Source organism: Zeugodacus cucurbitae, chromosome 3, assembly GCF_028554725.1.
Source record: "Zeugodacus cucurbitae isolate PBARC_wt_2022May chromosome 3, idZeuCucr1.2, whole genome shotgun sequence".
NCBI classification, from domain to species: Eukaryota; Metazoa; Arthropoda; class Insecta; order Diptera; family Tephritidae; genus Zeugodacus; species Zeugodacus cucurbitae.
This window is the reverse complement of record NC_071668.1, coordinates 25,062,392-25,074,789: the sequence shown is the minus strand read 5'-3', so window position 1 is coordinate 25,074,789 and position 12,398 is coordinate 25,062,392. Positions and strand designations below refer to the sequence as shown.

Sequence of the window (12,398 nt, the reverse complement as noted above, 5' to 3'; positions counted from 1 at the left end):
AAATATGCTGCAGCTAGATAGCAAAAGTATTTTGAACACACTTTTAGATACACAAAGCTCTGGTCTTTAAACAGCAAGGCATTGACGTGAGGTTTTTCTAATATTGAAATAATTGGATAGGAAATTTGCATGGAATTTATCACACACAACTTATGCACGTAATCGAATGAGATTTTTAGTGAACATATTTAAGTATGAATCCCCCCAGCTTTGAAACAAAATTTTCTGATTTTTAAAAAATTGTACACAATTTTGAAATATGATTGTTTCAATATTTGTTTTTTAATATTTAATAAATATTTTAAATTCTTAATATCCTTCGCTATTTAACTTAGAAGTAGTAACCGTGAGAAATTTCCATAAAAACATTTTAGTTTGATCCAACGACAGCATCATAACTCCAGGGCGACCAAGCGACGATATAATAAACTTTTATTGATCATTTTACATAGATTACACGAAAGCTAGAACAAAGGCAAAAAGGAAGCGAAGAAAAACTAAATTATTTCCCAGCACTTTTTATTAAGTCGCTTTGAACGGAATGTATGTAGGTATGTCTGTGGTTTGAGCAACAGACCAAATACTTGAAACTAGAAAAATATGCGACCAATTTTGCTGCTCCGCCCATTAAAGGAATTTGCACCACACTTACAACCGCCTTTTAATAAATACATAAGAGATGGGAAGATAAGGAAAACGCGGTTGGCATAAAGAGTCAACGCATCGGAAGCCACATAGGTTCGCCGTGGCAACGGGATGCCGTGAAGACGGGCGGCATTGTTGCCGAAAAAATTTAAGCTTTGTAATCTTTTATGCATGAATGCGGCGGCGTGCCTCAAATATCGAACAGCACGCAAATATGCAAAACATGCTTCATATTTGTATTATTTTGTTTGCCATTTGCTCTCCAGCATCAGCAGCAGCACTTTCAAAGCAGAGCAAGCGTAGATTTTAGGCCTTTAAAATTGAAAAGAAGCAATGCAGAAAGGGATGAGTTATAAGTGTGGACTAAAATGTTCTAACGTTGAAACATATTAGCATATGTGTGAGGGCACACAGCCACACACAGAACAACATAAGAGCATATGCGTCTTAAGTATGGGCATGGAGGGGTTTGCTGTAGTATTCTACGCCAGCTGCCGGGATATGTCTACATCAGTCGCTATGTAGTCACGCGTTAGCGCACAGACAGCTGTTTGACAAGTGCCAGTGCGTGCTGATGACGACTAGATGAATGGAATGTGCATATGAATGGGCACATACCATTCACATACATATATGTGTGTGTGTGTTCACAGTGTGGTCGTTGGCGAGGTCACAACATGGCGCGGAATTTAAATGTTACCAATATATTTTGCATATAAATCACATCACGCTTTCGTGCGAACGCGTTTACAGTTACTGTGTGTCACAAAAAGTCACATTTGTGATGCCCGAAATGTTTCACTTTTATGATTTTCTTAATTTAATTTTCACATAAAATATGGTATGGTATGTAACGGCGCAGGTTTAAATTTAAATAAGTCTAACATTTTATTTTTCGCATATTACAAAATAAATGTAAAAGAGTGGATTGTTTGAATTTCACCCACATCAAGACTTAATTTTTTTACCTTGACGTTGTTGTACATTAAACTCAATAAATGTCTCTAGTAAAAGTAAAGATGTCTTGATTAAACTTAATAAAGCAGATATTCGACAATTAGATAGTAGATTTGGAGACACCAGCAGAGATTGTACAGCACCAACTTCAGACGACTACATATAAATATATACTAAACGTCATTCGCAGGGTATGAATTAACACATTTCGAGATTCTGTATCAGTGACTGGTGTTCTGAGCGTTAAATCACTACCCATTGCAGATGAATAGTTGATTTCGATTGCTTCAACAAACCAGAGTGAGTTTCTTAAAATCACGCTAAACTCAAACTTTTCCGGATCTTAACATTTCAACATTCTCTAAATAAGAAAAACGATGTACCTTATATTCGTGCTGGTATTCCAAACTTCGTGATTAACCATAGGTTCAAGGTGGTCATCTACACAAATATTTTATTTTGTTTGTTTGCATTGAATAGGCTCCAAAACTACTTGAACGATTTGAAAAATTCGTTCACGGTTGGAAAGCTACACTATATCCAGTGAAACTAGAAAGGTTAAGTTCGATTGTAACGAACATTTTATACTCTCGCAATTTATTGATGTAATCTACTTAAGACAACAAAAAATTTGTACAGTATATTCGTCATAAAGTTCACTAGAATAAGGGACTAGAGGACTGAGGAATTCCTAAACCGATTTCACTTATTTTCACCACTAAAGTACACTATATCCACTACTATACGCTCACTTAATTTGGTTAAGATATTTAGTGTATGGTATATGGAAGCTAGGGGAAGTTATGACCCGATTTTAACCATTTTAATACAGAGACACACAATTAGAAGAAAAGGATTTCCTTTGAATTATATTAAAATATCTGACAGACTTACCGATATTTTCGGTGAAAAATTGTCCTTAGGTACTGAGTTCTTCTTATTCGATATCTGAGGTCTTGTAAAATTATAGACCGATTTCAACAATTTTTTCACAGCTCAAATACAGTATTTGTGTAAAGTATTATTCCGCTATCATCATTGATTCTTGATGTATATATTATATTATAAAGTGAAGCAAACAGATGGAATACAAAATTTAGTTATATGGAAAGTAAGTTAAGAGAATATTATGAACCGGTTCGGTCAAGTTATTTCTGAGATATGGATTTGGACCCATAAGTGGGCGACGCCACGCCCATTTTGAATTCAAAAATAATAATAATCTGAGCGTTCTTGAATAGTGAAAATATGTAATTCGCTATAAAAATATTCATCTAATAAGCAACTCCGACTTTATAAATGCTAAAATTTGTTGCCTGTAGGCATTGCTAGAAAATCAATACAACCCAGAACTGAAAGTTACTGGCTTCAACAAATCAATGCTTCGAAAGTACAAGCGACTGTGCCCTACCACTTTCACTTTGACAGAAATCTACACAAGTTCTATGCAGTTTAAAATTTCTCATCGTAAAAAAGTCAGACTGCCTGACGCAGCAAGCCAGAGGTAATAGATAACCACAATCGCTGCAAGTGCTTCCCGCCAATTGACAGCACACGCCAAGCGAATGACAGTGCTTTTAACGGTACAAGCGCACGTCTGACGGCTGCGTGTGCGACTGCGGGGCACTGAAACTATCATCAGCGCCAAGCTAAGCCTAGCCAAGTCAAACTTTGTCGGCGCTGCAACTCTCTGTTTATTTATCTGACTTTATACCGAGTTGCTGACGGTTATACTGCAACTAAATATTGTTATTGTTGTTGTTGTTGTTGTAGTTTCGTTGTGCATTGTTGAAGTTAGTTGATTTTATACGAAAATATTCTGCGGCGACGAACAACTCAAGTGCGTTCAACTGTTCACTTCGAGTAATTCCACTTTTGTCGTTCTTCGCTTTTATCTCGCTATGTCTTTTGTTATTATTGCTGTTGTTGTTGTTGTTGTTGCTGTTGTTCCGAGTTGTTCAGATGTGACATTGCATTGTCATTGCAATGCGATTTCCATGGTTGTGGTTTTATGTTCGCCTTTTGGTGGTTACCACCCCCTCTGTCGTTTGTTGTTGTTATTATTGCACACATACATAAACTTTTATTTATTTAGTTGTTTCTTGTGTATTGTTATTGCTGTTATTTCATAGTTGTTGTTTGTTTGGCTAGTGTACTACTGACACACACACACACACATGCCCCTAGCATTGCTAAACTACTATAACTTTGCTCTTTTTTCTTTCAAAGTCCTTGGTGGTTTGCTGGCCTCAGTATAAAACACTTTAGTGGCTCAGTTGTTGTTGTTGCTGTTGTCATTGTTCTTTCTGTTTTCCTTTTTACTTTGCTGATTCCAAGGTTCCTTAAGTACTTATTGCACTCGTGTCATTCCATATTGAGGCCACTGCGTGCAGTAAAAAAAATGTCTATTGTTGTTGTTGCTCTTCAAAAAGCTGATGTCACTTAAAGCGATTTTCTGGTTTCTTGTCTTACACCGACTTGTCTCTAGTGGTGGTACATTTGCTTGCACGCATGTATGTAGTTGTGCAGATGAAAATTGAAAGCGCTTAGATCTTGCAAAAAACAAAATGAAATTTATGGATTTGTCATTCGAATTGGGTAATGTACTGGACTAACAGATGTTTTAAATAGCAATCAAACAGGAAATGGACACGAAATTGAAAGTGGGCGTGAGATAATTATTTTACAGTCTTTTTAGTTTGCTATTCATTACTATTGATGATATAGAAGGGTTGTCGTCGTATGTATAAAGCACGTAAAGATAAGTTTCAACGTAGCTCCACGAAACCTTATAAACGAAATACACATACGAGTATTACAAATGGTTTTATGAAATGAAAGAAAAATACCGGAATTTTATATAATTTTTTTTTTAATTTATTTTATTCATTTATTAATTAAAAAACTTTTGGAAAGCTTTTTCGGAAATTCTTGGTTTCTCACCAACTATTTAGCGGTTACGTAGGCTTCGTCCGAAAAACCTAGCGGTATTATCTTAAGTGAAATAAAATAATGCGTGTTTGACTAGAATTTGGACGTAGAAAAAAACTGCTCATTTTTATTTTCGGTTTAAGATTTGACTGGAAAAAGTCCCTCGTATTGTATCTTGAAGACTAGTCTAAAATTTCATCAAGATCGGTGGTATAGTTCTTCAGAAAGTTTATGAGCCGTTTTTGAAAACAGTTCGAAGAAAGATGAATTTGAAGTTTTGAGTGACAATAAAACTACTTTGAAGAGCACAATTGCCCCTTGAAAGTAGAGTTTCCAAATACTATCGTAATAAAGGCATATGTTAAATTTTTCAACTCAACTACCAGGTTGGCAGAAAAACTTATATTTTTTCTAGGAAATGGAACTTGTTACATATGTTTTGTAGTTATCTAAGCCAACCATGCGAAATTAAAAATTCATTAATTCTCGTACAGGTGTGATGAAGGCAAAATATAATGGTGGTCTTCCAAAGAAATATTAAAACATACACAGAATCATCGTTCAATGAAATTCATAAAAATTCATGAAATAACTGACTATCGAAAGGTATCAACGGAGCATGTTGGTCAACAGTTATGAAAATGTTATGCTGCGATTTGGTTGCTACGGTAACGACCACTCACCTTTTCACAAATGATTTGACTTTGAGCTGATTTTTCATGTTCGCAGACCTCAATAGAGTAATTGAAAGAAAGGAATCGGTTAAACTGATAAACTCAAGTAATTGATCACTATTTATAGTGTCCGAGTGCCACTTATTTTACTAAGTATCATCTAAAATTGCGACCTAGTCGAAAGCCATTACAAATATCAAATCTCTTAAGCTGCTTAAAGTAATTTTACGTTTACATACCACCTGTAAATGCAGAAGTCTCTCTGAAAATATTGATAATCATACACGAATGATTATTTTGGTTTATATTTTAGACAACTGTAATCTCCAACTAAGTGTCCAAAAGTGGAGCCATAATGGCGACTACTCCCAATCCATAGCTTAAAAATCTATTGGATCGTTCACTAAATAACTTTTTAATGCAATTTAAATACGATTTTTTATTGTGTAAAACGTATTATGAAATCGTATATTTTCCATTTTGACCCAATACCTTTTGCCATCTTTCAGGCAAGTGATTGATTCCACGCTCATAAAAGTTATGATGGCAGGCAAAAAACTGGTTCAAGTGGTGGACGTTAAAGACCTGATTTGAAGTGAAAGTTTTCCCATCTAAAAATTTTTGCAGAAACCGATGAAAGTAATAAACCGAAAGTGGCAAGTCTGGAGAATATGATGGGTGTGGTTGCACCCATTTAAGCTGCAAAAGCTTTTGACGAGTCATCAAAGGTCTATTAGGTCTCGCGTTAGTGGTGGAACAATACACCTTTCCTATTAATCAATTCTGACCTCTTCTGTTTGAATGCACTACAGAATTATTCGTGGTATTGTCGGGCAATAAACGATCCCTGTGAAATCCCAACAAACAGACCTTTTTCACATCATATCTCTTGCGCTTTACATTGCTTGTGCTTGTGAACGATTACTTTACACAAATTTAATCTTTCCACAATCTCTCGAGCTGTTATTCGATGATTTCCATCGAGCAACGACATAGCTTCATCGGCTTCAAGAGTACTTCCAGGACGTTGTGCACTCTCAAGATCGAAATTTGTCGGATCGACATTTGAAAACCAATTTTAGCGTTGGCGTCCGGTCAACATAGTTTTCGTTTAATTTGAATTTTTACCCTTTTGGTATTAAAATATTCCGGAAATGTTGTTTTCTAACTTCCATCTTCGATAGGGTGTTTTACAAAAAAGTCTTACGATTTCAGCTGTTCAAATATGAAATGGTAAAGCGGTTAAGTGTGAAGTTGGCTACGAAAATTTCAATAAGATCAGCTACTGCTATCATCAAACGAAATTACTTTGTGAACCACCCTATATTAGAACATTTTAAATATACTCTATTTAAGAATATATACCATATACAACGACAGACGATAACGGTCAATGTAAATTTCTAGCGCTCAACCCACTCTGTAATACATTCCTAAGCATTTATCTATAGTTTCTGCCTTTCATGAATGGTTGCATCTATCACATCCAGTCAGATTTATGCTCACAATAATCCATAAATATATAACTCATAAAATACCCTTAACAGGCACTTGTGTTTGCGGCAGTTCAATTGTTTGGCATCGATCGCGTAAGAATCAAATATTAAATTATTCAACGAATCCTACTTTTTCAGAACATTCACACTAATCTGCTTATACGCCTATATATAGGTACAAAGGGACATATTCCGCGTACGCTTGCGACTTATTTCATATGGTCGCTGTCGCAATGAAACACAGATACGGCATACTAGGGCTGACAGTCATGAAAACGATAATCCTAAAAATCTCAAATTCAAAAAGCTCAGGCAAAGCGCTAAAAAGTCGCAAAAACAACAATGAGATTTTCATAAAACGCGGAGCAGAAAAAAAAACGAGTGGGAAAAAACGGCTGGCGAGTGACTTTTATTGAACTGGTAAGCCATAGCGAGTGTTCCCGTTATCCTTTGGTAACGCTTTGAACGCGGTACAGAGTTTTTATGGTGCACAGGATTTGTGCCGTTTATTGTTGTTGTATTTCGATTTGTTGGCACTTTTTTTGCTGTTGTTGGTATGCTTGCTACACAGACACTTCATGTTTGCTATCGCCAAAGCGTGTTTATTGTTTTATTTTTCCGTTTTGAAGCTTCGATTTTTATACACTCTCCATTTCTTATTTGAATTTAACTCAATTTTTTTCGCAATGGTTTATTGTTTTTGCTCCGCAGATAGCAGCCACTGTTTGTCCATGACGGAAGTGCGTATACCGAAACACATCATGCGGCACGAGGACGCTGTGCTGGGCTGCAAATACGATTTGGATGGCGAATCACTGTATTCGGTGAAGTGGTATAAGGATGGTTTTGAATTTTATCGCTATGTACCGCGGGATATGCCGCCCGGGCAAGTGTTTCCACTGCCGGGTGTTGATGTCGATGTAAGTATGTTACTGTGTTTTTATTGCATTTGCGCGGATTTTAGCCGCCTTTTAATATAGTTCACACGTCGCTTACCTTCGATTTTCACGCTTTCACGAGTGGAAAAGAGTTTTATATATTTATATTTTTGTTTCTGGCTTTAAAGTATTTAAGTTTAGAAAGAGTTTTCCGAATCCAAAAAAGGCTTCAAGTATAGCTTTAAGAATTTAATTCAATTATAGAATTATAATCAAAATGAGAAGAATTGTTGTAGCGTTTCTGAACCTAAAAATGAGCGTGCTTTTAAAGCAAGTTTTATCTACTTTAATATTTTCAAATAGCAAAATCACCCTCTTTTATATATGTCTTTATAAAGAAATTTATTCATATTCAATAATGCTTGATATAATGATTTTTGATTTATTTTCAATCCACTTAGGATAAATTGTTAAAGTTAGACCCTTTTTTAGAGTCCCCAATACTCGGAATTTTAAATAAAACTTAATAAAATTTCAATTCGCTTCGATAGCATAAACGCTAAGAAGCAGGATCAATTGAAGTAAAAATATGTAAAAAATACGTTTTTTATGATTTTAAACTCGAACTTGGACGAAGGAAGAAATATGAAAATTGGAATTCTTGGTTTTAGGCTTGTACCTCAAGACAATCGATTCAGTAGACAATACCAATAACATTGAAGGTTGTCTATTGTATATTCGGATGCTTTGGCCCTTGATATCAGCGAAAGCTAATGATTTTTCAGTGCAAGTGCTACCATTTAGCTTATGAGACATGATTACAAAACATATTTAAATTTCATATAATAACACGCTGCTGTCCGAATATACATATGCGCCTAAGTGAAATTCCTAGTTGATCACTTTCCAGTGCAAATCAACACACGAAATAAAGAAAAAACAATAATTCGTGACTTCCTTCGGACAAGCAACAATCTGCCGTAAAAAAATTGTATTGAATAAGTTGTAAAAAGTATAAGTTCAGAAGTACTTTTGTGCGTGAGCGCTGTGGAGTGAGACAATGCACGAGTCAAGTAAAGCAAATTTACCCAAATACCCAAATACCGCAGAAAAGTATTTGAAGCATACGACAGTTTCAAGGCTTGCGTCAAGTTCCAAACTAAAGGCAAATAAATTTTTCTTCACCCGCTCGAAGCCATAAACACATACATGGTTGTGGTTGCGGCAAGCAAAAAAGTTGCAACAGTTGACTGCTTAAGAAAATGTTTACGCGCGCAAGCGAAAGATGCGGAAATTGTGTGAGAACCCGACGGTTTGAGGTATTAACACTATATTAGTTCAGAAATTGCTGAAATCTGGGTTAGTAGTGGTCCGATCTTCTGTAGCCATATATTTTATGATGCGGAGAGTTAAGATCTTATGGCAAATCATAGTCCATGATATGATATTTTATATATTCCCTATTTTCTTAGCAATATATGAGAACCACAGTTTTATAGAAACCAAAGTGGCGATCAAAATGGTTTCATTCGCTTCCAACCTTTTAACAGTTGACAGCAGCAGTTTTTGTAGAAATCACCAAATTCCCATAAGTACACACATAGTTGCAACAAATTAGAAGAGGTGTGGCAGAATGTTACCGAAAGTTCACTAATACAATAACGAAAGTTTAACTTATTGTATCAAGTTTGTTTGGGTAGATATGCAAGCAATAATACCATAGAGGCAAAAGTGTTGCTGACAGTCCCCAAGTTTTCAACAACAACAATGCACGAAACTACAGAAATAACTGTGAAATTCTTTACCCAAGCTGTCAAGTGGCGCAAGTGTTGGTTTCATCTAAGTGGGTGCGAATATGGATTTTTTGCCGAAATTTCTTGGCACAGTTTTTTCTTATTATAAGCGGGGAATTGTTATAGCATTGAGCTGAAAGTGTGGCAACTTTGCTGCAATATAGCATATAGTTATCTTTTCTTTTAATAGCAGACTATTTTATCATTTGGATTTGATTTTTCTATATATTAAATAATTATTAACTTAATTCTAATCTAATAATTGCATTGATATTTTCCTTGCAGTTGCTCAACTCGACGGATAATGTTGTGGTTCTGCGACGCGTCACTTTACAGTCAACTGGACGTTATCGCTGCGAAGTTTCCGGCGAAGCTCCTTCCTTCCAAACAGTTTCCGGTCATGAGGACATGATTGTTGTGGGTACGTATGATGGGTGATATATAATTATTTCAAAACATGAGTACCAATTGTCGAAAAAATCATCTTCGTATGTTTGATATTTGTGAAGACTTTTATACAATTTTCAATAATTTTAATTAATTGTGGACTTCGAGAAGGAAAATTAAAGCGTACAATTTTCAAATCAGCTATTCTGCATAAAAAACTTGTTTTTGACTCTCGAGTCAAAAATTCATACAGCTAGGAGAATATAGGAAAAATAATTTTTATACTCTATACAAAAGTTGCTCAGGCGAAAACCGAAAACACATAAAGTGTCATAAATAACCATAGCCATAAATAAAGCTATTGAAGTAAAATTTGGTATGAAGGATTGCACTAGGAAGGGCCATATTTTTCTGTAATTTTTTTTGCCAGAAACTTTCTGCAATCGGTTCCCTTACGTACTACAGACTATGAAAATAGTTGAAATCGGATAATAACTACGCCCATCTCCCATACAAAGGTTAGGTTGAAAATTACTAAAAGTGCGTTAACTCACTAACGAAACACGTGAGAAACACTAAATTTAAAGCTGTACTCAGACTTTTTTACAAAATGGAAAATGGGCGTGGCATCCCTCACTTATGGGTCAAAAACCATGTCTCAGGAATTACTCGATCGCTTTCAATCAAATTCGGTATATAATATTTTCTTGACACCCTGATGACACGTGTGAAAAATGGATGAAATCACAACCACGACAACTTCCCATATAACTCAATTTTTAATTCCATCTTATTCCTTCACTTTATGGTATATAATTACATAAGGAACCAATGAAGATAGCGAAATAAAACTTTACACAAATATACATAAGGAACCAATTAAGATAGCGAAATAAAACTTTACACAAATGCTGTATATCATCTATGGATTCACTTATAGAAAATTTTCGAAATCGGACTGTAACTTTTCAATGTCCCGGATTCGAATATGAAGAACTCAGTGACTCAGTTTTTCACCGAAAATATCGGTAAATCTCTCAGATATCTTAATGTAATTCAGAGGAAATGTTTTTCTTCTAATAGTGTGTCTCTGTACCAGAAATGGTTCAAATCGGGCCCTAACTTCAACTATTCGGATTATCAAACTTCCGGTGGACTTTATTCCGAATATATCGGTTAATATGTGATATATCTTAGCAAAATTAAGGGAGCATATAGTCTTGGATATATTGTACCTTGGTGATGAAAATGGGTGAAATCGGTTCAGGAATTGCCTCAGCCCTCATATACTATATATGATGATTTTCGTTTTTCTATTGGACATTATGCCGAATATATCGGTCAAATTGTGTGTTATCTTAATAAAAATATAGCAATAAATTGCGAGAGTATAAAATGTTCGGTTGCACCCGCTCTTAGCCTTTCCTTACTTGTTCTATATTATTTTTTATTATATAGGCAACTATACTTTAATTACTATTTATATGTGAGAATATAATATTTTGTATATCACTCAAAAACATTATTTTCTTTTGTCTCCCAAGACTGTGGTTTAAAGGAAATATTGTGGCATCTAAGCTCAATTACAAAAATAAACAAAAAATTAAATAAAGCTGAAGAATATCAAATTTATTGGAAAACGAAATTACACAAACTCTTCAATTAACATACAATAAATTTATAAAAATATATGAATCGTTGTAATTTAAAAATTTAACCACACATGAAGAGGAATTTTTCAATTAATTTGCGGTAAAACAGGCAATTAAATTGTGGCACAACACGTACTCAGTAGCAGTGGGCAATTTGCCAGCGAACATATTGTGTTGCAAGAAAATATGTGATTTGCAATATACATATATGCACAGGGAATGAGAAATTTTACCCTTTCTTGATAAATATGTTTCTACGGACTACGGACATATCACATATTATAATTGAAAATATGACTTTAATTGGGCCTTATAATATCATACACATATGTATATAATTAGAACCACAAAATTGACTTTGAAAAATGTTGTAAAGGCTAATATATTACTAAAGATATATAAACTGGAAATCTATCATTACAAAACATTTATTACTCGGATCTCAACTCCAAAGGCAGGGTTAAACAGTTTGTGATATATTTCACAAGTTCAATTAATTGAAATAACAAAGGTAAAAATAGGTGTTTTAGTTTGATCCTCAAAATCAAATGCCTCGCGAGTTTACTAAACTCAGAAAAGAACATAATGCATCACAATCGCAACCAGACAAGATATAGCAGCCGGATCATATCATATACGCACTTGAGTCATCCATCTAGCCTTGCATTGCCTGTATTATAATATATTGACACTGTTGATGATGTTGTTGCCGAACTCTTGGCGGCCGACGAGACTGCTTTCGACATTTTCAATGTTGTAAAAACATCTTATTCTGCACTGTTGCATCAACACAATGAGCATGAAACTTAATAAAGAGTCACACAAAGCTCTGAGCGTAATTGCATTCTTTGCCACAAGTAATTGTATTTTCTGCTTTGCTGGCAGTACATTTGCATTTATTGAAGTGTATGTGCAAATTTAAATTACGTTGTAACTGTCATTTGTTTTCATTTTTAATGAATTTGTGGTTTATATATTGGCTTTG

The 12,398-nt window shown here is 34.8% G+C and overlaps 1 protein-coding gene across 1 annotated transcript in view; it reads left to right on the top strand.

The window, feature by feature from the left end:
* The window catches only part of LOC105216917 (uncharacterized), a 44,849-nt gene that overhangs the window by 18,790 nt on the left and 13,661 nt on the right, over positions 1–12,398 (top strand). The window contains exons 3-4 of the mRNA XM_011191670.3: positions 7,415–7,623; positions 9,660–9,795. Coding sequence (XP_011189972.1) covers positions 7,415–7,623; positions 9,660–9,795 — 345 coding nt within the window. The remainder of the gene's footprint in view (positions 1–7,414; positions 7,624–9,659; positions 9,796–12,398) is intronic.